At 44.0% G+C, this 27,940-nt stretch overlaps 1 protein-coding gene across 9 annotated transcripts; it reads left to right on the plus strand.

Annotated features, from left to right (window-relative positions):
• The first annotated feature begins 8,267 nt into the window (after positions 1-8,267).
• Positions 8,268-27,747, plus strand: ZNF8 (zinc finger protein 8). 9 transcript variants are annotated; one of them, XR_010323412.1, is made up of 5 exons: positions 8,268-8,442; positions 14,528-14,654; positions 14,918-15,049; positions 16,796-26,830; positions 27,325-27,747. XR_010323412.1 is itself a non-coding variant. In XM_023543668.2 (5 exons), the coding sequence occupies exons 1-4, from the start codon at positions 8,380-8,382 to the stop codon at positions 18,220-18,222; spliced, it is 1,749 nt and encodes a 582-aa protein (XP_023399436.1). In that variant the 5' UTR covers positions 8,268-8,379; the 3' UTR covers positions 18,223-18,270; positions 23,351-27,747. The 9 variants fall into 9 exon arrangements, 6 of the variants coding, with proteins under 6 accessions (XP_023399436.1, XP_023399437.1, XP_023399438.1 ...); XR_010323413.1 differs by having other exon boundaries at positions 16,796-26,441; XR_010323411.1 differs by having other exon boundaries at positions 16,796-23,516; positions 25,808-27,747.
• Positions 27,748-27,940: the final 193 nt, after the last annotated feature.

Here is a 27,940-nt window from a genome sequence, read left to right on the forward strand (position 1 = left end):
TTTAATTGTTAGGACTTGAGTTAATAGTAGTAGTATTTTAAAAACAGGGAATATGGGGCCTACTTGAACAAATGCATTGTATAGTAATGGCCTTTTTTCTTTTCTTTTCTTTTAATGTTAAGGACACAATTAGTAAAGAAATTTTACTTTGAAAACAAAGTGAAATTTTAGTATATATTTAACAGTTAGTTTGATTTGTTTGCCTCCATGATAAATTAAAGAAACAAAAGCATTTAGTTGTGGTGAAATGAGTTTCTTTATGTAGCCTTTTGCCTTGGTTCTGTGAAAAAAAGAGAAAAAGAAAACATCTTGGTAGATTTTTTCTCCTGGGCCCTGAGTAGTTGTTACAGTTGCCCTAATCCTTTGGAGAAGCTTGTTGCATTTACTCAGGGAAAAAGCCAGTTCCTACCAGCAGAAAATGTCAGTTATTATGCAAATAGATGAAGCCACTTATGAAGGGATTGGCCAGTTTAGTCCAGAGACGGGATTAGTCAGTTATTATGCAAGTAAAAAAGGGTGTGTAAAATCCACCCAATAGGATTGAGCCACTTGTCTATATAAGTACCTTTCTCAGAGGTTGAGGGGGGACCTCACCACCATCAAGAAGAGCCTGGAGTGGAGTGTGTCCTTTGGACCAGGGGTCCCTACTCTGAGAACCTCCTAGACCAAGGAGACAGAACTGTGATACTGGAACAGCAGCAGCAGAACCAGGAGACCAGCTAGAGACAGCGAAGCAGCTACAGTGGGCCTGCCAACCCATGGAGTGAGAGAGCTGAAGGCCTTCAGGCAGGAGGCTTGCTGGTAAAGTGGGGTGCCACCGGGCACTTGCTGGTGGAGCTAAAAAGCTGTTACACTTGCCCAAGCAGGGTGGAGCCCAGGCCTGAGGGGATCGGGGGCAGGGGCAGAGGCCAGGCCTGAGTAGGGGCAGATGAGGCCAGGCCAGAACAGGGGTCTGAGAGGAGCCTGTCCTGAGGGGCTGAAAGGAGGCCTGGGTGGCTGAGAAAGAGAGCTGTCCTGCACTAAAGAAGAGAGGGATGTGCTCTTCATTTTGGGGAAGCCTTCCAGACTTTGCCTGTGTGCTTCCTGACATTGATCTGTTCTTATTATTTCCAAGTTAATCCTGATCCCACGTTACTTCCCTAATAAACCGTACAACTGTGAGTATGGTCTGTGAGTTCTGTGTGGCCATTGCAACGAATTACCAAACCCAGCAGAGAAGTAGAGAGTGCCATGGGAAGATGGCTGATGTGAGAATTCGTGAAAAGTTTGAAGAGGGGAGGTATGGCTGACCTCCATCTCATAGGAATCAGCTTTGTGCTGATGCTGATTCTCATTTCTCCCTGAAGTTAGACAAGGTCCAACACTACTGCTGCCACGTTGCAGCTGTAAAGTAAAATAAATGATATTTATGATAACGAAATCTAAAAATAATATTTTTGAATAATTACGTAGTTTTACGTTTAAATTATTTCATGGATGTTAAGTTCAAGAATTTGACAGGGTCCATTTGAGTTGAGAAATACGGACTTGGTTTAATTTTTTGAGGTTTGTTGACTGGGTGGTAAGGAATACTTGGTATACACTTGTGAAGGTGTTTTAGTAAACTCAGTTTTTTATTTTAATTTATGGGCTGAGTATCTGTTAGAGGTTGGTAAAACTGTTTTGACCCTGTGAAAGATTTTTTTTGTATATGTTATTAGAAATTTATCATACTGAATTATACTATGCTTTTTAATAGGGGAACTTTAAGACAACTAACAAATTAATGGTACAGGCTTTTTAGTGATACTTTTTTTTTTTGTGCTTTAAGTGAAAGTTTACAAATCAAGCCAGTCCCTCACACAAAAACTTATATACACCTTGCTACATACTCCCAGTTGCTCTCCACCTAATGTGACACCCAGCTCCCTCCCTCCACTCTCTCTTTTCGTGTCCATTTCTCCAGCTTCTAACCCCCTCTACCCTCTTATCTCCCCTCCAGGCAGGAGATGCCAACATAGTTTCAAGTGTCCACCTGATCCAAGAAGCTCACTCCTCACTAGATCCCTGTCCAGCCCATTGTCCAATCCAATCCCTGTCTGAAGAGTTGGCTTTGGGAATGGTTCCGTCCTGGGGCAACAGAAGGTCTGGGGGCCATGACCACCGGGACCCTTCTAGTCTCAGACCGTTAAGTCTGGTCTTTTTACAAGAATTTGGGGTCTGCATCCTACTGCTTTCCTGTTCCCTCAGGGGTTCTCTGCTGTGTTCCCTGTCAGGGCAGTCATCAGTTGTAGCCAGGCACCATCTAGTATTTCTGGTCTCAGGCTGATGTAGTCTCTGGTTTATGTGTCCCTTTCTGTCTCTTGGGCTCATAATTACCTTGTGTCCTCTGTGTTCTTCATGCTCCTTTGATCCAGGTGGGTTGAGACCAATTGATGCATCTTAGATGGCCGCTTGCTAGTGTTTAAGACCCCAGACGCCACTCTCCAAAGTGGGATGCAAAATGTTTTCTTAATAGATTTTATTATGCCAATTGATTTAGATGTCCCCTGAAACCATGGTCCCCATACCCCCGCCCATGCTACGCTGGCCTTCAAAGCATTCATTTTACTCAGGAAACTGCTTTGCTTTTGTTTTAGTCCTGTTGTGCTGACCTCACCTGTATTGTGTGTTGTCTTTCCAGTCACCCGAAGTAGTTCTTATCTACTATCTAATTAGTAAATAACCCTCTCCCACCCTCCCTCCCTCCTCCCTCTTGTAACCATCAAAGAATATTTTCTTCTCTGTTTAAACTGTTTCTTGAGTTCTTATAATAGTGGTCTTATACAATATTTGTCCTTCTGCAACCGACTAATTTCACTTAGCATAATGCCTTCCAGATTCCTTCATGTTATGAAATGCTTCACAGATTCACAGATCACTGTTCTCTATCGATGCGTAGTATTCCGTTTTGTGACTATACCATAATTTATTTATCCATTCATCCATTGATGGGCACCTTGGTTGCTTCCATCTTTTTGCTATGGTAAACAGTGCTGCAGTGCACATGAGTGTGCATATATCTGTTCGTGTAAAGGCTGTTATTTCTCTAGGATATATTCCAAGGAGTGGGATTGCTGGATCGTATGGTAATTCTATTTCTAGCTTTTTAAGGAAGCACCAAATCAATTTCCAAAGTGGTTGTACCATTTTACATTCCCACCAGCAGTGTATAAGTGTTCCAATCTCTCCACAGCCTCTCCAACATTTATTGTTTTGTGTTTTTTGGATTAATGCCAACTTTGTTGGCGTGAGATGAAATCTCATTGTAGTCTGATTTGCATTTCTCTAATGGCTAATGATCATGAGCATTTCCTCATGTATCTGTTACCTACCTGAATGTCTTCTTTAGTGAATTGTCTGTTCATATCTTTTGCCCATTTTTTAATTGGGTTATTTGTCTTTTTGTAGTTGAGTTTTTGCAGTATCATGTAGATTTTAGAGATCAAGCGCTGATCGGAAACGTCATAGCTAAAAACTTTTTCCCAGTCTGTAAGTAATCTTTTTACTCTTTTGGTAAAGTCTTTGGATGAGCATAGGTGTTTGATTTTTAGGAGCTCCCAGTTATCTAGTTTTTCTTCTGCATTGTTAGTAATGTTTTGTATACTGTTTATGCCGTGTATTAGGGCCCCTAACATTGTCGTTATTTTTTCTTCCATGATCGTTATCGTTTTAGATTGTATATTTAGGTCTTTGATCCATTTTGAGCTAATTTTTGTGCATGGAGTGAGGTATGGGTCTTGTTTCTTTTTTTTTTTTTTTTTTCACATGGATATCCAGTTGTACCAGCACCATTTGTTAAAAAGGCTGTCTTTTCCCCCATTTTATAGTTTTGGGGCCTTTGTCAAATATCAGCTGCCCATGTGTGGATGGATTTATGTCTGGATTCTCAATTCTGTTCTATTGATCTATGTATCTGTTATTGTACCAATACCAGGCTGTTTTGACTACTCTGGCGGTATAATAGGTACTAAAACCAGGTAGAGTAAGGTCTCCCACTTTGTTCTTCTTTTTCAGTAATGCTTTACTTATCCGGGGCCTCTTTCCCTTCCATATGAAGTTGGTGATTTGTTTCTCCATCTCATTAAAAAATGTCATTGGAATTCACTTTTGGTAGAATAGACATTTTTATAATGTTAAGGCTTCCTGTCCATGAGCAAGGTATGTTTTTCCACTTACGTAGGTCTCTTTTGGTTTCTTGCAGAACTGTTTTGTAGTTTTTTTTGTATAGGTCTTTTACATCTCTGGTATGATTTATTCCTAAGTATTTTATCTTCTTGGGGGCTACTGTAAATGGTATTGATTTGGTGATTTCCTCTTCGCTGTTCTTTTTGTTGGTGTAGAGGAATCCAACTGATTTTTGTATATTTATCGTGTATCCCGATACTCTGCTGAACTCTTCTATTAGTTTCAGTAGTTTTCTTGAGGATTCCTTAGGGTTTTCTGTATATGAGACCATGTCATCTGCAAATAGAAATACTTTTACTTCTTCCTTACCAATCTGGATACCCTTTATTTCTTTATCTTGCCTAATTGCTCTGGCTAGTACCTACAGCACAATGTTGAATAAGAGCAGTGATAAAGGGCATCCTTGTCTGGTTCCCGATCTCAAGGGGAATGCTTTCAGACTCTCTCCATTTAGCATGATGTTGGCTATTGGCTTTGTATAAATACTCTTTATTATGTTGAGGAATTTTCCTTCTATTCCTGTTTTGCTGAGAGTTTCTATCATGAATGGGTGTTGAACTTTGTCAAATGCCTTTTCTGCATCAATTGATAAAATCATGTGATCTTGTCTTTTGTTTTATTTATATGATGGATTACATTGATTGTTTTTCTAATGTTGAACCATCCCTGCATACCTGGTATGAATCCCACTTGGTCATGGTGAATTATATTTTTGATATGTTGTTAAACTCTATTGGCTAAAATTTTGTTGAGGATTTTTGCATCTAAGTTCATGAGGGATATAGGTAATTTTCTTTTTTTTTTTGTGGTGTCTTTACCTGATTTTGGTATTAGGGATATGGTGGCTTCATAGAATGAGTTTGGGAGTATTCCGTCCTTTTCTATGCTCTGAAATACCTTTAGTAGTAGTGGTGTTAACTCTTCTCTGAAACTTTGGTAGAACTCTGCAGTGAAGCCATCTGTCCCGGCCAGGGCTTATTTGGAGGGGGTAGTTTTTTGATTACCTTTTCAATCTCTTCTTTTGTTATGGGTCTGTTTAGTTGTTCTACCTCTGTTTGTGTTAGTTTAGGTAGGTAGTGTGTTTCTAGGAATTCATCCATTTCTTCTAGGTTTTCACATTTGTTAGAGTATGATTTTTCGTAGTAATCTGATATGATTCTTTTAATTTCAGTTGGGTCTGTTGCAATATCACCCATCTCATTTTTTATTCAGGTTATTTGCATCCTCTCCTATTTTTGTTTTGTCAATTTGGCCAATGGTTTATCACTTTGGTTGATTTTTTCAAAGAACCAGCTTTTGGTCTTGTTAATTCTTTCAATTGTTTTTCTGTTTTCCATTTCATTTATTTCTGCACTAATTTGTGTTATTTGTTTTCTTCTGGTGCCTCAGGGTTTCTTTTATGGTTCTTTTTCTATTTGTTCAAGTTGTAGGGATAATTCTTTGATTTTTGGCCCTTTCTTCTTTTTGGATGTGTGCATTTTTTGATATAAATTGACCTCTGAGCACTGCTTTCGCTGTGTCCCGAAGGTTCTGATAGGAAGTGTTTTCATTTTTTTTGTATTCTATGAATTTCTTTATCCCATCCTTAATGTCTTCTGTAATCCAGTCTTTTTTGAGCAGGGTTTTGTTCAGTTTCCAAGTGTTTGATTTCTTTTCCCTGCTTTTTCTATTATTGATTTCCACTTTTATGGCCTTATGGTCAGAGAAGATGCTTTGTAATATTTTAATGTTTTGGATTCTGCTTAGTGATACTTTTATAAGAAGTTAATTTATGTTCTTTAAATGGGGATGGCTAAGAAATAATATTTTAGGCTACAGAAGACTCAGATTTTTTAATTTTTTATATTTTAATTGAACATTTTTATTTTATCAGAAGATTGTCAACAAAACCCTATTCTTTTGTTAGTTTTTTTTTTTTTTTAACTATTTGGTAAAATAAGCATTTATTATTTGATATACAAAGAGGAATGTTTTAAAGGGGAATATAATTTTTAATAATTAGTTTTGTTATTGTAATGGCATTGGTTTTTTGGCAAGGAAATTTTTTAATTTAAAGAGTAATTAACACATAGGCATCTGGAGTCTTAAAAGCTAGCAAGCGGCCATCTGAGATGCATCAATTGGTCCCAACCTACCTGGAGCTAAGGAGAATGAAGAACACCAAAGACACAAGGAAAATATGAGCCCAAGAGACAGAAAAATCCACATAAACCAGAGACTCCATCAGCCTGAGACCAAAAGAACTAGATGGTGTCTGGCTACCACCAATGACTGCCCTGACAGAGAACACAACAGAGAGTCTCTGACAGAGCAGGAGAAAAGTGGGGTGCAGAATTCAAATTTTAGTAAAAAGACCAGACTTTTTAATGGTCTAAGACTGGAGGAACCCCAGAAGACATGGCCCCCAGACTCTGTTAAAGCAACAGAGTAGAACTGTCTCCAAAAGGTTTTCTAGGCTGTAATCTTCACTGAAGCAGAACACCAGGTCTTTCTCCTATCGTTACCGCAAATCGTGGATTTGTGCCGCCTGCCGCAAAGCCAATTCTGAGACAGGAGGAGGTAAGTAGCAAGAGGGCTTTATTGAATACCGGTATTCAAGAGACAGAGGGTTAAACTTCTCTCAAATTCTGTCTAAAAACTAGAGGACTAACTGGAGGATTTTTATAGGGGGAAGGTAAGGGTTTAGAGGTTTTCAGGAATGTTGGTTTTTCTTTGAGGTAGACACAATGATAAACTGATCTATTATTGAAGTCCTGCAAGTGTCTTCATGCCATCCTGGAGTCCTGCAAGTCCCTTCTCAGCGTCCTGGTTTCTGTCACAAGATGGATCTAAGCTTTGTTTAGCCACCTCAGTTTTGTGTTTTTTTCCTTGGGAGAGGAACATAGTTTAATCAACAACTAAAAATTGATTACCTTATTCTTCTTTATAGAAACAATCATGAGACAGATTTCAGAGCAAGTAATTATGTTCAAAAACTAGAAATTAATCACAGTTTATACAGCTATCCTAAAACACTAGAAATATATTTTCTCTATTCCAATACTAAAACACCAAAGGAAACGTATTTTCTCTACTTCACTATGGAGTTGCTGGTGGGTCTGAACGGTTGACCTTTCGGTTCGCAGCTGAGCGCTTAACCAGTGCGCCACCAGGGCTCCTTTGTGTTAAGGACTTTGATGGTCCTACATAGAGGCCAGATACGGTCTAGCTGCCTGATCCATAGTTTCCACAGCAGTGGCTGCCACCTGCTGAGGCACGTGAAAACCCTTGACACCTGCTTTTCCTGGTACTGGCTGAGCCAAGTAGGCTGGGCTTTGGGCGGGGCTGCAGGAGGGGGGAGAAAGTGAGGCAGACAAAGGAGGACAAGGATGGGAGAGAATGTGGACATCGTTGTTCGCCCCTTTAACACGCTGTGTAAACAATCACTGTCGTGAATTTTTCTCCCTCCCTACTAGACTCCAGATTAGAAACAGGACGCGACCAGCTCTCAGAAGCCCCGTGTGTCCCCTTCCAGCCACTACCCCCCAAAAGTCTATTAAAACTTTCAAATTTTTATGCACGGAGAAAATGTTTAAATGTATTTATATGGAGTAAAAAGTGAAAAGCCCCAGGCATCCTATGCATTTCGTTGACACAGCTAAGAAGCGCAGGCCCCGGGATTTCAAACCAGGCGGTCCCATTCCAGAACCAGCGTTTTTGGTGTTTTGCTTTGGGGCTGCCGATGCTTTAGGGCTGCCATCAAGGCGGCCTTTATCTGTGCTCCCACCAACTGCGCAGACGCGTACAGGTTCCCCCACCCTCAGCGGTTAGAATGGGAGGCCGCTCCCCCACGTTCCGAGGTCCCCTCCGTGCCTGCCAACACATAACTGAGACCCCAGGCGGCCCTCACCCGGCAAGCATCACAGCGCGGAGGAGCCCCTGCCTCCCCCCCGCCTCGCGTCGCCTTGTTACGTCGGCGGCCAGAATGTCCCCATTGGTTGGAAGCCCGGCGGGCGGGGTCTCCCATTGTCCGACGCCGCTGTGCGCCGCACTGCCTTCGGGGAGTTGTAGTCCCCGCGTAGGCTGCGGGGCCGCCATTGTTCCCCGGTGGGAGAGTTGGGTGGGCCCGGTGGCGGAGGCGGCTCTCGGTTTTGGGGTTGCCTCGGTTGCCTGTCCCAGGCTCGTCTGTCCAGGATGGACCCCGAGGAGGAGACGGCAGCAGTGGCAATGGCCGTGGGGCCAGCGGCCCGGCTTCAGGTAAAAATAATAAATAATAACGACGGCATCGGGTCCCGGTCCAAGCGCCCCCCCCCGCAGATACTAGCCCTTTATCCCACACAACGCGCCGTGAGGAGGGCACAGCCGTTACCTTCTCTTACAGAGGGGAAACTGAGGCGCGGCCAGGGGCGCGGAGACTAGCCCAGCTGGTAAAGGGCGGAGCTGGATTCGAACTCGGGTCGCCGGACCCCGAATGCGCACGCTCCGCTGTTGTCCCCTGCCCTCCGATGAGTGGGAAGGTCATTTCCAAGGCCTCCCTGGGAGGTCGGGACCCCCACCCCCGCGCCCAGCCACGCCCGCACCGACCCCCGGGAGGAGTCATCAGCTGGGTGACAGGGTGACAGTAACTGTAAAGTCGGTCGAGCGTTGAGATAGCAGGTACGATTGCGTCGTCGAATAGATACAGATGCCTTAACGCAAGGAAGCAGCAAATAACCCACGGCTAGCCCTGCAACGCGAAGCTCCTGCCTTAAGGGTGGGGCCCAACCCGCCGGGGCGAAGGACAGGTCGCCATGCACCCTGTAAGTGGGGCAGGTGACTGTGGAACTGCTTTCTACGCCTAAAGCTCCTCAGCTTTGAAATGATGTATTGCCTTTTTTTTTCGGTTTTTTGACTTAGGGGGGTTTGCATTATTGATGTAGTGCCCTTTTTTTTTTTTTTTTTCTGGTTTGTTGGTTTAGGGGAATTTGCATTGTTTCAGATTTGGTGCACCAAGTGAGATTATTGATAATCTTAGATTGCATGTCTTCAGGTGTGTGTTCTTTAAAATTCACATAAAATGTGACCATACTTGAGTTTGCTCTTGCTGTGGTTTTGAGATCAGAGAGTAAGCAGAAAGAGAGGCTTGGGAGAGCCAGAACTTAACCAGGCTGCCTTGTTTTTCTGGATATCGAAAGTTTTCCTCCTTTAACAGGGTGCAGCCTTAACATTTTTCTATCATTTATTTTAGTGGAAAATATTTGAATTTTCTTTCTCTGATGGGTTTCTACCTCACAGGTTCCAGCTTTTGCAGGTTTTACTGTAAATATTCTCTCAAGAGCTCTGGTGGCACAGTGGTTAAGTGTTTGGCTGCTAACCAAAAGGTCGGCAGCTTGAACCCACTAGCTGCTTCACGGGAGAGAGATGTGGCAGCCTGCTTCCATAAAGATTACAGCCTTGGAAACCCTATGGGGCAGTTCCGTTCTGTCCTATAGGGTAGCTGTGAGTCAAAGTTGACTTGAGGGCAGTAGGTTTTGGTTTATTTATTGTCTCACAGTTTCTGCTTGTTAGGAATCTCGGAACGACTTGGCTGGTAGTTGTGGCTGTGGCTAAAGAGGTTACGGTCAAGATCTCAGCTAGGACTGCCATCACCTGAGGCTTGACTAGGATCTGCCTCTAAGATGTCTCATTCACAGGGTTGTTGGCAGGACATCTCTGTTCCTCCCCACTTGAGCCACTAGTGGAGCTGCATGAATGTTCTCACAACATGGCAGCTGGCTTCCCCCAGAGTAAGTACATGGAGGGAGGACAAGTTACAAGCTGCAGTGTCTTTCGTGACCTGGTCTCTGACATCACACTGTCATTCCCAAAATATCCTATTGGTTATACAGGTCAACTTTGCCCATTGTGGTGGGGACTCTACAAGGGCATGAATACCAGGAGACAGGGATCATTGGAGGTGGAGGATTATTGGGGCCTGTCTAGAGGCTGGCCACCACAAGAGGCAAGGACTGGAAGTAGGGAGATTTGATTGTTAGGCTGAGGGGTGTTAATCCTGTAGCCACTCAAGTGTTTTACGCAGGAGTGGTATGGGTTTGTGAAGAACCACTCAGGCAGTTGGGGCTGGGGGATAGAGCAGGGTAGGTACTGAGGGCAAGCTAAGGCAGCAGAAGAAAAGAGAGGAGGAGGTGGGGCCCAGTGCCCAGGTACTCACTGATGCCTGGGGTGGCCTGGTCAGCAGTGAGCAAGTGTGCAGAGGAGAGAGGTCTGACCACAGCCCCTTCCCACTAGGCCCAGCAGTTCAGGGAAAGGCTGCAAGGGTGTGAGGCACAGCAGCAAGGAGAGCCCCAGGATCGCAAGGAGTGGGCTCCTGCTAGAATTCTAGGAAGGAGGCTAAAAGGAGGCAGAAGGACCTGTGTGATGCCACTGAGAGGTATTAGGGCTCCACAGACCAGTGCTCAGTGGATCTAGTGCCTGGGTCATCACGAGTGACACCCACAGAGTGGGCAAAGGTGGCCAGTAAGGGGAGGAGGTGCAGGGAGTGTGCACTGGGATCAGTGGAAGGTCTGAGTGGGAGGTGAGGATGTGCAAACAGGAGCAGAGATGTCTGTGCCCAAACCTAAGGCTCTTGCGTGTTTCCTGCACAATTTTTGCCAGAGCCACGTTCCAACCATACTATAGTTGCTTTACCTTTTTTTGTCTACTCACATTTTTCTTAAAAAGAAAAATGGAAATATAGTTTACAGAAAAGGGCACAAATCCTAAGTGTACAGTTTGATGAAGTACCACAAAGTGCACACACCTGTGTGATCATCACTATGTCAAGAAGTAGAATGTAGCTGGGTCCCCAAAGTCCATGGGTCCCTCCCAGGCATCATCTCCCTCCTTCCCACAGCTAACTACATTCAGACTTCAAACACCATAGACTGATTTGCCTTGTTTTACACTGCAAACGGTTCTTACAGGTCATACTTGTGTCTGACTTCTGTTGCTCATCTTCAGTTGGTTAGATTCACCTAGGATTGTTGTATTTGTAAACTGCTTATTCTCCTTGTGTATTATTCCACTTGATGAATATACCACGTCGTATTGATCTCTTCTATGGTAGAAGTTCATTTGGTTTCTTTCCAGTTGTTTAGTAGTATAAACAGCTGTATGGTGGGAATACTTGAGCATGTCTTTTGCTGAAAATATTTGCCCATTTCTTTTAGACATATTGTCACAAGTGAAACTGTTAAGTGACAAGGTATATGTAGATACAAATTTGGAGGATCCAGTTTTCCAGAGAGGATGTACCTGCTTAGCTTATACTGTCACTGCCCATGTAAGAGTCCCAGTCACCAGTACGGTTACAATGTGGATACTGGAAAATGTTCCTTTGACAGCTTCCCCTAGAGCCCTTTGGTGTGAAGCTCCAGGGGTGCAGACAGGAAGACCCACCACCAAGAGACTCAGGTTCTGCTGAGAGGTCAGCTGGTTACATGGCTTTCTACACACAGTTGAGGTCTATTGACCCCACCAGTGATTGCTGATGCCACAGGTTCTTACTTTGTGCTGAGTGAGGTAGGGCTGGGTCATTGCCTGGTCCCATCCATAAGAGGGACACTATTCCAGGTTCTTCAGCCTTGTTAACGAAAACAGGTAGAGCAGCAGCATTGATCAGAATCTGAGCACGAACCACAGCCTGTGGGAATTTGTCTTACTCATCTAGTGTTGCTATAACAGAAATACCACAAGTGGATATCTTCAACAAAGAGAAATTTATTCTCTCACAGTCTACTAGGCTACAAGTCCAAATTCAAGGCATCAGCTCCAGGGGAAGGCTTTCTCTTCTTGGCTCTAGAGAAACGTCCTTGTCATCAATCTTGCCCTGGTCAAGGAGCTTCTAAGCGCAGGGACCCCAGGGTCAAAGGACGCACACTCCTGCTCTTCATTCTTGGTGGCATGAGGTCCCCATGTCTCTGTGCTCGCTACTCTCTTTTATATCTCAAAAGAGATTGCCTCAAGATAGTATCTAATCTTGTAGATCTCATCAGTATAACTGCCACTAATCCATCTCATTACATCATAGTGATAGAATTTACAACACATAGGGAAGTCATATCAGATGACAGAATGGTAGACAACCATACGATACTGGGAATCACGACCTAGCCAAGTTGACAGATATTTCAGGGGACACAGTTCAATCCATGACAGAAGTTTTGTTTTTTTGTAACAGCTTTAATGAGATATAATTAACATACCGTGTAATTTACCCATGTAAGGCATGCAATTCATTGTTTTTTAGTATATTCACAGAGTTCTGCATCTGACACCACAATCAATTTCAGAAGATTTTCATCACCTCAAAAAGAAACCCTTTACCTATTAACTATCACCCCCACACCCAGCCCAAGCAGCCACTGATCTACTTCTGTACCTATGGATTTGCCTGTTCTGGACATTTCATAAAAATGCAGTCATATTATATGTGGTATTTTGTGTCTGACTTACTTCACTGAGTGTAATGATTTCAAGATTGATTCATGTTGTAGTATTTACTATCTGTACTTCGTTTTATGGCCAAATAATAATATCCGATTGTATGGATATAACACAGTTTGTTTACCCATTCATTAATTGATGGACATTTGGGTTATTTATACTTTTTGGCTGTTATGAATAGTGCTGCTGTGAACATTCATGTCAAGTTTTGTTTTGTTTTTTTCCCTCATATGTAAGTTTTTATGTAGACTTATGTTCTCACTTCGGAATATATACTGGGTTAAATGGTAACTGTGTTTAACCTTTTGAGGAACTGCAATTGTTTTCTGAAATAGCCGTACCATTTTACATTCGCACAGCAACGTACAAGGGTTCTAATTTATCCACATCCTTGCCAACACTTGTAATTATGTCTTTGATTTTAGCCTTCATAGTGGATGTGAAGTGAAAGCTCATGGTTTTGATTCCCCTGATGGCTAGTGATACTGAGCATCTTTACATGTGCTTATTGGGCATTTGTAGATCTTCTTTGGTGAGATGTCTATTCAGATCCTTTGCCCATTTTTTAACTGGATTTTTTTATCTTTTTATTATTCAGTTGTAAGTATTACTTTATATGTTCTAGATACAAGTCTTTTATCAAGTAAATGATTTGCAGATATTTTTCCTGTTTTGTGGGTTGTGTTTTAAATGTCTTCATAGTACCTTTTGTGCCCCCAAATTTTTAACTTTGATGAAGTCTAATTTGTCTACTTTTTGTTATTATTGCTTGTGTTTTATCTATCATATTTAAGGAACCATTGTCTAATTGAAGGTCACGAAGGCTTCTAAGAATTTTCTTCTAAGAGTTTTGTAGTTTTAGCTGTTACTTTTAGATTTTTTATCAATTTGAGTTAACTTTTGTATATGGTGTAGGGTAGGGGTCCAACTTCATTCTTTTGCAAGTGGCTGTCCAGTTGTCCTGTGGGAAGTATCCTATGTGCACTTAGTTCCCATCACAGCCCCCAAGGGGATGATTCTTTATAGACAAGGAAGGAAATGGGGAAGCAGAGCTGGATATCTGCTCAGTACCTCTTGGAGAGGAAGTGACAGAACCAAGACTCTGATCCAGGAAGATCTGCCTTCAACCAGCCCACATCTGCTCACAGATGTTTTTGTTTGTGAGACACATTTTAAATGTATTGCATCAGCTTATAAAAATTGGAAGTTTTTACGTAAAAATCTGACCTGTTTTCCAGCTTCACTCCAAAGATTGGCAGTTCTGACCACATGGGCCCTGTATTCCCATGAGGCCACACCAGTCAGCTCTGCATCCCAACTGTCCTTTAGACACATGATCCCTGTCCACTCCAGTCCCACCATTCAGAGTAAGAGCACATGTGGGCCCTTACACTGTCCCTCTTCAGTCATTTGTGAGCCTGCCCAGCCCCAGAACGCACATGAGTTTCAGACCCCAACTGTAAGCCCCTCTTTTCAGGGAGGAAGATGAGCCTTGTTTTATGTCTGAGGGTTAGTGGGTGTATCAGTTAGCTGTGTAACAAACTACCCCAAAACTTACTACCATTTCTTTAGCTTGCAAATCTGCAGGTCAGCGACCTAGGCTGGACACCCCTATCTGTCTGTGATTGCCTGTGGGTCAGCTGTGGATCAGCTTTGCCAATCTTGCTTGGTTGCCCGCCTCCCCACCCCATGTCCTTGCATAAAGTCCACTCCTGCATGCAGAGGCCCTGTGCCCAGTTCAACCTGACTCGCATCACTCAGACCCTGCTCTCTCTCAGGACAAATGTCTGCTCATTTTCTCCTTCCCCATTCCTCCTCCTCCCGAGAACACTGATGGGGATAGTCCATCCAGTTGATGAGACTGTGTATGGCATTTCAGGAGCCAGTGACCTTTCGGGATGTGGCCGTGGACTTCACCCAGGAGGAATGGGGACAGCTGGATCCTGCCCAGCGGACTCTGTACCGTGACGTGATGCTGGAGACCTTTGGGCATCTAGTTGATGTGGGTAAGGCCTCTGTCACAAGCTGATCATCTACGCCCAGGGGTGACTGATTCCTCGTGGGTTATAAATCATGGGAGTTCTGGGGTGAGGACTTGACCTTCTCTGGGCACCAGGGAACTTGCGTTTTCCTTCCCTGTGGGACATGTGTGCAGAGGAGTACTACCCTTTTCTGTCATGATGCAAAGCCTTTGCCTTGTTGCATTGCTACCCTCATGGCCTCCTGTTATCCTGATGGTCAAGATTGTGAGCTGGTTCTTTCTCTCCAGAGCAGATGCCCATGTCCTGTGCTTCCCTGTTTCCAGGGCCTGAGCTTCCCAAACCCGATGTCATCTCCCAGCTGGAACAAGGGGCAGAGCTGTGGGTGGCAGAAAGTGGACTTGCCCAAGGCTGCTGTCCAGGTGAGAACCCATTGGGCAGGAGACCCTGCAGGGAGCTGCCCACGGGGTGACTGGGGGCGTGCTGACTGGGAAGGTTGTGTATTGTCATCCCCAAGACCACTAGGCCCAATGATTGCCCAGGAGGGCCCACAGGGCTCAGCACGTAGTGATACTCACAGCTAAGATTTATTACAGCAAAAAGACACAAAGCAGAGTCTGCAAAGGGGAAAGGCGCATGCGGTGAAGTTGGGAAACTAGGCCAAGGTTCTGTGAGCCCTCTCCCAGTGGAGTGACATGGGAGACGCTTCACTCCCCCAGCAACACATGTGACGTGTCATCCACCAGCGAAGCTAATTGGAGACTCAGCACCCAGGATTTTTACTGGGAGCTGGTCACATAGGCACCCTCTGCCTGGCACATACCAAAATCCCAGACTCCCTGAGGGAAAGCAGGTGTTCAGCAGCAAGCACGTTGTTTACGCAAACAGTAGGCACAGGGAGCCACTCACATCAGTTCTGGGAATTGTGGGCGCCCTTCTGAAATCTGAGTTCCCAGATCTCAGCCATGGGCCAGCCTTGCAAGAGGCCTTTCTGAGGATGGCAGTGTCCAGCCTGCCATATGATCATGGGGGCACTGTCATCACACCTCTGCCTAGGTGCTCCTCCACACATCACAGCCTCCTTACCTATCTCTCCTTCCTCTGAGCTCAGAAGTTGTCCACCTCATCTCCTGTGCAGATTCCCCCCGTCCCTCCCTTTCTGCTCCATCTTTCTTTCCAGGTTCCCTGTCTTACCAGCCTTCTAGTGTGTCCTTTCCACAGGGTCATTTCTTATGTATGAACTTCTCCTTCATATTCTCCATTTGTCTTGCATGCCCAGTTTCTGTAAACATGTTCCCCACACTCTTACTCTGTTCTCTTATCTACAAGAATTATATGTTCAGCTACAAATAACAGAAAACGGGGTTAGATCAGCTCAAAAAAGAGGGAGGTCTTTCTCACAAAGCAAGAAACCCTGTCAGCACTGCTCAGTGTCTCAGTGATGCCAGTACTGATGGTTCTGTGATTCTGCCGGTCTTTCCTTGAGGTCACAGCATGGCCGCAGCAGCTCCAGCCATCACATCCAGGCAGGAGGGGGAGAGGTGGGAAGTGATGCTAGCCACATTTGTCCGGTTTTATTAAAACTCCAGATGTCATCCAGCTAGGTCTCCTTAGTCAGGACTGTATCACATGCACCCTGAGCCCAACCACAGTTGTGAGGGAGGCTGGGAGGGGGACCAGATTGTCATAATTGGCTTGGTTCTGCCGTGATCCCTTGCCTGGGGCTGGTGCATTGGTACCCTGGCCATATCCTGGAAGAAGGGGGATGTGGCCATGGTACTCAACCAGCAGTATCTGTAGCTTGACCTTCCACCCAAATGCTTCTGATGCCACATGGGGGCCTTTTTGATCTCTTTAAAGTCATAAAAAACATTTGGAGCTCGAGGGTCATACAAAACTGACCATAGTTTGCCAACCCCTGATCTAGGCCAGCAAAACTGGACCACAGCAGGTGCTCAGTAAATTATTTGTTGAATGACTGAAGCTATGTTTTAGGAAGGGGCACTTGGTGTCCACGTACGAGTGGATTCGAGTGCTTTGCTTGGAGGCAGGACAAGTATCTAGGATCCTAGGTCAGTACTGTAGGCTGAGGTGTTGGGGGCCTGGTCCCCTCTCCTTATTTTTTTTTTCCCCCCTCAACCTCTCAGAGCTCTCTGGTTTTCTTTCAGGGTGGCAGACTAGAGCTGAAAGCCAAGTGTCACCCAAGAGGCAGGGTCTTCCTGAAGAGGAGCCGCCCTGTGTCATGGAGATGAAAGGATTCCCAAGGGGTGCTCTTTGGCCAGCCACATTAGGGGAGAAGTGGGCCTGTGAGGGCCAGTCAGAGGGGCTCAAGAAGGACCAGGATGATCTGAAGCACCTGGAATTTGGCCTCAAAGAAGCTCCAACTCAAGATAGAGGCAGTGAAAGTCTCAGACTTGGGGTAAACTATATCCTGAGTTCAGGCCTAAATCCATTACAGGAGACTTCTCAGGGAAAATATTCCTGTAATTATGACTCACAGGTTAAAAGCTTGGAGCGTAACTCAAGCTTAATTAATCAACAGATGGGCTCCTCTGGAAAACAGCCCTTTGAAAACAATGACTGCAGCAAAGCTTTCAGTCAGGGTGTTGAAGTTATGCAACTCGGAAAAATTCAGATACAGGATAAACCCTACAAATGTACTGACTGTGGTAAGTCTTTTAACCATAATGCACACCTCACGGTACATAAGAGGATCCATACAGGAGAGAGGCCTTATATGTGCAAGGAGTGTGGGAAAGCCTTCAGCCAGAACTCATCCCTTGTTCAACATGAGCGAATCCACACAGGAGACAAACCCTATAAATGTGCTGAGTGTGGAAAATCTTTCTGCCACAGTACACACCTCACCGTGCATCGGAGAATTCACACTGGAGAGAAGCCCTATCAGTGCCAGTACTGTGGGAGAGCCTTCAACCAGAATTCATCCCTTGGCCGGCACAAGAGAACACACACTGGGGAGAAGCCCTACACTTGCAGTGTGTGTGGGAAATCCTTTTCACGGACCACTTGCCTCTTTCTGCATCTGAGAACTCACACAGAGGAGAGGCCTTATGAATGTAATCACTGTGGGAAAGGTTTCCGGCACAGCTCCTCCCTGGCCCAACATCAAAGGAAGCATGTTGGAGAGAAGCCTTATGAATGCCGGCAGCGGCTAATCTTTGAGCAGACGGCAGCTTTAGCGAAGCAGGAATGGTCGGAAGCCCTTGGCTGCAACCCACCTAGGAGTCAAGATGCGCGAGATGACAGGCCTTTTAAATGTAGTCAGTGTGGGAAGTGTTTCATTCAGAGCTCGCACCTCATCCGGCATCAGATAACTCACACCAGAGAGGGTCCTAGAGGACGTAACCGACGTGAGCCAACTTGTAGCCGGAGCTCACACCTCATCCGACATCAGTACACACATTCGGGAGAGAATCCAGGAGGTGGAACAAAGGCAGGACAGCCTGCAAGCAGGGCTCTTGCCTTGTTCGACATCCATGAAATCATGCAAGAGAAAAACCCTGTGCACGTTATTGGTGTGGAAGAGCGTTCTGTTGGTGCTTCTGTCTTATTTGACGTCAGAGAATCCACTTAGGAGGGAAACCCTACAGATGAGTTTTGAACCACAAGTACAAAAAATGTGGTAAGTCCCTATCATGTATTTGTGGAAAGAGGAGCTGAGGGTAGAAGTGGTGAAGGTGACGTCTGGTTTCCTGAGGAAATGGTGCTTCACAGACACCCGAGATTGGTGGTTCTGAGACCTGTCAAACCCCAAACTAAAAACCAAACCCACTGCTGTCAAGTCAGTTTCAACTCATGGCGACCCTGTGTGTTACAGAGTAGAACTGTGATCCATAGGGTTTTCAAGGCTGTGCTTCTTTATGGAAGCAGATCGTCAGGGCTTTCTTCTGCAGCAGCACTGGGTAGGTTCAAACTGCCAACCTTTAGTAATTGAGTGCAAAGTTTGTGTCACTCATGGACTCTTATGAAACTCAGTGCCCCCTTTTAACAATAGATATTTTGTTACGTTCCCTTTATTGTCCCCAAACAAGTGCACAGGTTAATATAATCTACCCATACACATAATGTCAAATAAATCAGCTTATGGCCCTATTTTGTAAAGGATAATTAAAGCAAAAGTAATTTATAATAGAGTAATGTGTTCTGAGTGGGTGCAGTATGTCAACATGTAAATGCATAGGCCCAATTACATCAGAGACCTGAGGCTTAAGTATGGTATATGGGGGTGTGGCGTTAACCACAGAAATGCCACTAGGGGCCTTTCTGTACATGATGTGATTTTCCAAGATGATGACTAACTCTCGGAAACATTTTGAACAAAATGCTGTTGCATTTCTGAAAAATTCTGTGTAAATCTAAGCATGCAGGAATTAATTTGTATATATATGTGCAGTCGAGTTAGGTTCTCAGTTCATACATTACAAACAGCTGTATGTGGTTCACTGGGGCCCACCCTGTGTGCTTCACAGTCATGGTGGCACGCTTGACTCCACCCACAATGTCAGCCACACTCCTGAAGTAATGGGACAAAGAATCCCCCATGAAGTTCCACAACATTCTCTGGGGTGGTGCAGCTCCTGTTGAAAACCACAGCTTAGAACATCTAGTGTTGCTATAAACCAGAGGCTCTCAACTGGGGGCTCTTTTGCCCCCCAGGGGACATTTGGCAATATCTGGAGATGTTTTTGGTTGGCATGACTGGGCAAAGAGTGTCACTAGCATCTAGTGCGTAGAGATGTGGGATGCTTCTAGATACTCTACAGTGCCCAGGACAGCCTCACAACAAAGAATTACCTGGCTCCAAATGTCACTCATGCCAAGGTAGGGAAACCCTGGTGTAAACCAGCCCACCACTATAGCAGACATTTTCTCAACCCTGTAAATTGATTGAACAGGGCCATAATTTGATTTTAATGAATGGTATCATTAGTGTCTTAGTTAGCTAGTGCTGCTATAAGAGAAATACAAGTGGGTTGCTTTAACAAACAGAAACTTATTCTCTCACAGTTAGGAGACTAAAAGTCTGAATTTAGGGTGCTAGCTCTAGTGGAAGGCTTTCTGTCAGCTCTGGAGGGAGGTCCTGGTCTCTTTTGAGCTTCTCCTGGGCATTCTTCATGTGGCTTGGTATCTATCTCTCCACCATCTCAGCTTTCTAGCTTGAGTTTAATCTCTTTTTATTTTTCAAGAGATTGACTCAAAACAGAACAACCAGAATGGAAACAATGAGAATGCTGTCACATTGTGGAAAGTATAACCAATGTCACTGAATAATATGCATAAAAATTTTTAAATGAGAACCTAATTTGCTATGTAAATTTTCCCAAAAAATCACAACAAAATGTTAGAAAAAAGAAAGTGATTGACTCAAAAGACACCCTACACTAATCCTGCCTCATTAACATAACAAAGAACAGCCCATTCCCAAATGGGATTATAACCACAGGCTAAAAAAAAACCCTACTGCCATCCAGTCCATTCCAACTCTTAGAGACCCTATGGGATGGAATAGAACTGCCCCACAGGGTTTCCAAGACTTTAATTTTTACAGAAGCAGACTGCCACATCGTTCTCTCAAGGAATGGCTGGGTTCAAACTGTCAACCTTTCATTTGGCAGCCAAGTTCTTTAACCACTGCACCATTAGGGCTGCTATCACAGGCCTAGAGGTTAGGATTTACAACACATATTTTTGATGGACACAATTCAGTCTGTAACAATTAGCTAGTTTGTATATGACTTACTTAGTAATTCTCTCACCATTTTGCAACATTCATAATTGATGTGAAGAAAGGAAGAGAATCCAACTATTTTTCTGAATCTAATTTTTAGCATTTTATTGTGGACATTGAAAAGCATGGATAATGTATTTTCCTAGTGCCCCCCCACCCACCTTCCCACCCCTCCTCTATTTTCACATTGGTCACGGACATATTAGTTCACCCATATTTCAATATGTATCTCTAAAAGGGACACAGGGACAAAACTGGTTTCATAATCGTACTAAGACATATTCGCCTTTTTTGTTCTGTTGATGCTTGCGCTGATGGTACAAAAGCCACAGTGGGGCCTGAGCAGGAATCAAGGCAGAGGCACTCGTGGTCCTTGTTCTCAGTCTTGACCAACATGCATTTGCAGTAAAGAAGAAAAACCCACCAGTTTCATGTAAGAATCTGTGATGAATCAGGAAAGATTGTTAATTTTGTTAAACTCAAAAAGAAAAAGCATCCATTTACCATTATCACATCTAAACAAAAGTAAAGGTAATTAGTAATTCCTTAATGTATCGCCAAACATCTAGTGTTCACATGTTCCTGGTTGCCTCCTAAATTTTGTTTTCTATTTGCCTCATTCTAATGGTATAAACAAGGCTTTTCAAATTTATAGGTCACCACTCTTTCTTTTTTAACCTTTTATTTGTTGGGGGGAAAAAAAAACAGAATAACGTAAATTTTGTGCCACTGGGCTGTGATGGGAGCTCCGATGGCACAGTGGTTAAGAGCTCGGCTGCTAGCCAAAATGTTGGCAATTCGAATCCAACAGCCGCTCCTTGTAAACTCTGTGGGGGCAGTTCTGCCCTGTCCTATAGGGTCACTATGAGTTGGAATCGACCCATCGGGAATTGGGTTGGGCTGTGATGAGGAGCCTTATGAACGTCATGTGACTCCCGCTGTTTTCACGTAAGGGCACTTTGCATGGGGCCTCTGTTGAGGACCAGTGGAAGATCTTTCTCTCAGCTTTCAGTGCCAGGAGAAGCCACGCTTTTGAGAAAATAATTGATTTTCTAGACAGCAGGACATTTTTGAAATTTTTTTTTTTTATTGTTGTTGAGAATATACACAGCAAAACATACCCCAATTCAACAGCTTCTACATGTACCATTTAGTGACAATTGATGACATTCTTTGAGTTATGTAACAATTCATTCTCACCCTCCTTTTCTGAGTTGTTCTCCCCCATCGACATAAATTCACTGTCCTCTAAGCGTCCTGTCTGAACTTGTGTGTTGCTGTTGTCAGTTTGATCCCATATAGATAGTTCTTAAAAGAGCGTAATGAGAGCAGGACATTTTAATGCCCACATTTTGAAGCTTTGGCTTGATCACCCTGTTACTTTTCTCCAGTATTTCTCCTGAGGAAAGCCAAGGGTTCTTACCTTTGTCTGAGCTGTTCTTAACATTGTGTGTTGAGTTGTGGTTGGTGGGATCTCATAGCACCCAATAAAACACCAAGAATCTAAATCTACTTTTTACCCTAAAATGAAACAATTATGGACCATCCCATAAGCCATGTTGTTGTGTGCCGTCAAGTCGATTCTAACTCATAGCTGTCCTATGGGACAGAGTAGAACTGCCCCATAGGGTTTCCAAGGTAGTGATCTTCACAGGAGCAGACTGCCACATCTTTCTCCCTCAGAGCTGCTGGTGGGTTCAAACCACCAATCTTTGGGTTAGCAACTGAGTGCTTAACCACTGCTCCAACAGGGCTCCTTCCCATAAGCCATAGCTACATCCAAATACCTGTTGCAGGACGCTAAGTCATGTGCTCCAGTTATACAGGACAGCTGTTAATGCCCAGCTCTGATCAGCTCATGCTTTTGCTTGGTATTTCCACTGCAGTTGCATCCTAGTGAAGTTAATATATACCATTAGAAATGAAAAACTGATTATGACATATCTCAGCATGTAAAAATTGGCTGTAAAAAGTGTACTGCAGTAGGATTGTTGGATTGACTGGGTAAAGAATTGAATGCAATATTTATCATCCTGTAAAAATGCAACCATGGTCCTAATAGCTGTTTCAGAATAGTTGAGCATCAGAACTTACGGTCAAAACTTCATGGTTGAGTGCCAGAACTTACTATCAGACTTCATGGTTGAGTGTCAGAGCTTACTATCAAACTTCATGGTTGACTGTCAGAACTTACTGTCCGATTTCATGTAACCCATTTTGTTCTTTTCTGTGACACAATTGGTGGTGTTTCCATTGGAGCAGAATTGGCTTCCAGATGTTCAGAGCTAGCTTTGGAGCTCATCTCCAGAGGTTCTATCTAACTGTTGATGCCCAGGGTTGGTTTCTATGTCCTCATGTTTCCTCTTATATTGTCCTTGTGTGTTTCTCTTGCCAGCTCTTTTTCACAACAGCTGTACCCTCGTTCTTCAGCCTGCACCACCTTCTGCTTCAATCCTAGCAGATAACCTTACCATTTACGTAGCCAAGAAAAAAATACATTTTCAGACAATGCTTCAATAATAGTTCAATGAAGTACTACTATTACTCCATTTTATAGATGATGGAAATAAGGCACAGAATGATTAATTAAGTCCAAGGTTACACAGCTAGAAAATGGTGGAGTCAGAATTTGAAGTCAGTACCCAATTAACAGGATCCCTGGTAGCACAGTAGTTAAGCACTCGGCAGCTAAACAAAAGGTCATCGGTTCAAACCCACCAGCCGCTCCTCAGGAGAAAGTTCTGGCAGTCTGCTTCTGTAAAGATTTACAGCCTTGGAAATCCTGTGGGGTAGTTCTTTGTCCTATAGGATCGCTACAAATTGGAATCAACTGGATGGCAATAAGTTTGGTTTACGCAATTAACAGTGGCTTAAACAGGTTAGGCTTTATTGGAAGGCTGTCTTTTCAGTGGCTCAATTATGTCAGAGCCAGTGTTTTCTACCATTCTCACAACTTTTCCATCACGGTTACAAGAGACTGCTGCAGCTCCAGCCATTGCATCTGTAGTCAAAACTGGAAGAAGGGGAAGGACAGGACAACACTCCATTCTCCGATGAGGAAACAAGGTTTTCCCAGAAGCCTCCAGCAGATGCCCACTTACGTCTCATCGGCCAGGACTGGGCCACCTCTAGTGACAAAGGTGCCTGTATTCAGGTTTTCTAATCTCTATAGAAGGGATAGGTCAGAGAGAAAGGTCTTGGGAAGTGGGTGATGTTAGGCAACTAGTTGTCCTCCACTTCTCCCCACTCTTGAAAGAATCACCTGAGCTCTCCATGTCCTCAGTGCCAAGTCACACATCAGACCCCTCTATTCTACCCCTGCTGCCTTGCAGGAACTGCAGTGGCTGTGGTCACATGCCACCACCTCTCGACATTTTTTTTTTTTTTATTTCTTGGATTGTCCAGCCTGCTGACCAAACTGACCTCCTTACAATGCTGTGTCCTCTTGCATGCTGGGATACCACACTCTTCCACCTCTGTAGTGGCTCCTTGGCTTCCAATGTAGGCTTCTCTCCCCTCACCCCTCTTAAATGTTGGGGTGCTCAGGGTACATTTAGTCCTGGGGGCTCATTTGGATGCCTCCCCAGGCATCCTCATCCACACCCATGACTCTGCTGCCGACTCCTAAATCTGCACCTCTAGTGCTAAGTTCTGCACTTCAGACCTGAAGAGCAGCTTTGTGCTTCTAGAAGCTCCTCTCGATTCACCCCACAGGCTCCTTGGAATCCAGCCCACCCAAGACGAGGCTGCTATTTTCCAATTCAAACCAGTCCCCCTTCCCTGGTCCCTTTCCTGGGGGATGCAACTACCTGCCATCTTGTGTTCACCTTCCACAGTAGAAGTCCTGTTGACTTTGCCATCTAAACCTCTCAGATCTGTTCACTTCATCATGTCACATGACCACCACCAGCACAGGATAGGGGCTGGATTGCTGTACTCCAGGATTCCTCCCCTCCAGCCTCTCCCCACATGACAGCCTAACTGGCTGGCCCCCTCAACAGCCTTGCCCAGACTGCTTCATCTCCACCACTTGTACCTTATACCCTCCAACCTCTGAACTTACTTTAAATCCTTTAAAGTGCCTCTCAGCCTCCCTGCTGCCTCTGGGCCTTTGTGTATGCTGTCCCTTCTGTTCGGGGCACTTCCCACACCACCCCTCTGACTGGGTTGGTCCTCATCTCTTGGGGTCTTTCTCGGGTATGTATGCCTTTTCTTGCTGTAGTGTGGGAACCCCACTGTGCACGCACACACAACCCTTCTATTACACTTCCCAGTCAAAGCACTCTTCTGCCTATGCTGTGATTGCTTCCATGGTTTTCTGGGTCTGAGAAGCTCTGGGGGCATGGTTCCTGGCCTGTTGTCCTCCTCACCAAAGCATTTCCACCTCCCAGGGCGGGGCCTGGCTCCTGTTAACTAGGCGCTGGGTAAATGTTCAGTAAGTAATGAAATCAAGAACCGCCTTACTGAAAGAACTGCCTTACCAACACATGAGACAAAATTGGCAAGTCTAACCAAAGTAAAAAAAAGGGAACACCTGTGAAAACTAGGAAAGCAGTACAACCCTAGGTCAGTTTTTCCCCCAATGGCTGATTTTTCAGAAGTAGATTTCCAGGCCTTTCTCACGAGGCACTTCTGTTTGAACTCAAACCTCCAGTCTTTTGGTTAGCAGCTGAGCACATTAACCATTTGCATCTCCCAGGAACTCTTGATAGTTTTTTTTTTTTTTTTAACTTATACATCAACCAAAAGTTTCTGTTAAGAAGAGTATTTATAGTTATATTGTCAGTAAGTTTGAAGATGTAGACAAGTAGGTGCTTTTTCTAGGGAACTATAAATGGTCTAAATCTGCTGAAGATTTTGAAAGCATGATTAGATGATGAACATAGGAGAAATTAAAAAAGACGTCAAAGATCTCACGCAGCCAAGGTGCAGGCCCTCATGCTTACAGGCAAGCTCCATCTCACAGGTGAGCCAGTCAGGCTGCTGTGAGCTATTCAAACAACAGAGGTAATGCTGTGCAGTTTACGCCATCTGTCTGTTACATTGCCTTATCTAATATAGCCTTATATGAACCAGTAATCTCAGGGGTCAGAGGGGAGGGCATGCCCAGTCCTAGTGGGAAGACGTTTCTTGACTGCAAGAGAAGATGGGTGGAATTAGGCTTGCTATGGGAGCAGAAAGTTCCCCTAGCCTATAGCCTAGCCCTACATAGCCTGGAGATGGAAAGGGGAGGGGCGGGGGTGGGGACAGGCCAAGAAATACCACAGTGGCTAATCTCAATAAAGAGTGAAAATCCTTTTTCTTAAAAAAAGTAGCGTATCAGATCCAGCAGGGAATTAATAAATACTCTCCATAATCAAGAAATTCCTACTGCAAACATGCAAGAATGGTTCAGCATTAAGAAACCGACTCATGAACTTTGTGGTAACAGGTTAAAGAAAAAAATCCTATGATCATCTCACGTCAGCAGAAGCCAGAAAGACATTTGATGAAATTCAGAATCATTGTTCAAAGGAACAATAAACCGGGAGTAGAAGAAAACTAACTGCAAGTTTCTGAAACCAGCAGGAACACCGTTCTTCAAAAGAAAGACTACAGATGTTCTTAAAATCGGGAACAATGCAGTGTTCCTTTCAGCATGGTTTTGATTCAGTACTTCGTGAAACGTGCCAGGGAAGTCCTCCTTCACCTATGTCCTGCCTCTGCTGAAGTCTGGGATGGCCATGTGGCTTACTGTGGCCAATCATATCAGCAGAAGGGACCTATGTCACCTCTGGGTGGAATAAGAGCCAGTGTGTGAGCTGCCATGTATGTCCCTGTGTCACTGCCTCAGACGATATGGAAGCACATGTGGAGGGGAACTGAGTGTCCTGTGAACAGAGCCTCCCTGCCTGCCTGTGACGGACAGGCAGCATGAGGGAGAAATAAACTTCTTGTGTGAGGTTTGGGGTTGTTACTGAAGCACAATATGACCTGAACTGACCAACACTAATCCGTTATTACCCCCCTTCATGGATGATGAAATAGAGGCTCAGAGAGGTGAAGTGGCTTGCCACAATGCTGAGGTAAGTGGCCCAGCCAGGATTTGAACCTGGGCAATCTGATACTGGCCCCCTGCTTTTGACCATTCCTCTTTGCTGCCCCACAGGTATGTGGGGCACAGATTTGGGGATACAGACACTAAAGCTCCATCTGACTTACCAGTATCCTCTGGGGAGAGGGAGACCCAGCAGTAATAATCACAGTTTTGGACAACTCTGGAGGCCGGGCTTGTGATCAGCTGGTTCCCTCTACCTTTGCCCACCAAAATAACAGATCTTGAGGTGTCTTGTTTTCTCAGTTCTCAAAGTGGATACTGTGATGGTTAAAGTGGCCTCGCTCAGTAAACCGGAAACCAACACTTCCACTATCAGCACTCACATAATTCCCTTTCCCCCGAAGATGAAAGGAATAGGTAACAGACTTTTGGAAATTTTCCATTTCTTAGTTTATGCTTTCTAGGAATAACACTTCTTCCACTATCCTGCTGGTTTCCTTGTAGATATATTGAAACAGAGCCAGTCAAGAAACTCAAGAAATGAGTATAAATTTGGGGAAAATACATGGTTTGATCTGTTTATAAAATTAATGTTCTTTGTAGGAAAACCTGAAAAATACACAAAAGTATGAAAATTTATTTAAAATTTAATTCCCCACATTTCGACCAGAGATGGTCGTAACTGTTAAGGTTTTGTTAATATTCCTTGAAATTTTTTCTTAAAATATACATGAATGTATACACACAAATATTCATAGTGTACATTATGTCTTATACGCATATATATTCATCTAGTTTTCTTCTGAAAATTAGAATTCTTTCTAGTGCTCCTGTAAAAAATGCTTCTTACCATATGATGAGAATATTCCCCTGACAATGAATTTCATGTATCTTTTTTAATGAACTTTCAGGAGGATTGTAGCAATGTCCCCTCCACCCAGTATTTGACCAGCCTTGAGTGTTCAGAAAAAAGAAAAAGAACATTTCAGGACAGAGTATGAACTGATACAGCCTCTATGGGGAGCAGTTTGGTAATCAGTATCAAACTTACTAATGGACAAACCCTTGTCCCAGCGTTCCAGCAAACCTACTGCTGGGAATGAATCCTACAGATGTATTTATACATGTGTTAATCATGTTCATACATGGTTTTTGTCAAGGTATTGATTTTAAAACTAAAACATTGAAAATAACATCCATCATGGGGAGCTGGGTAAGTAATTTTGATGGAATGGGGAACTACGCAGCCTTAAAAGTGGGAACTGTCTTTATGTACTAATATGGGAAAGCACTCAATGATCCATTAAATAAAAAAAAAACCAAGGTGCAAAACAGCATATAGTATGTTTCCGTTTGTGTAAAGAATATATATATACACATATATACATTTATATATTTTTTCTCACTTTTATACACACAAACACCTATCACTGGAAATACACAAAATTACCAGGTATACATTAGTTGCCCTTGGGGAGGAGAGAGCTGGGGGGACTGGAGAACTGGTGAGAAATAGGTTTTTACAAT

Source organism: Loxodonta africana, chromosome 11, assembly GCF_030014295.1.
Source record: "Loxodonta africana isolate mLoxAfr1 chromosome 11, mLoxAfr1.hap2, whole genome shotgun sequence".
NCBI classification, from domain to species: Eukaryota; Metazoa; Chordata; class Mammalia; order Proboscidea; family Elephantidae; genus Loxodonta; species Loxodonta africana.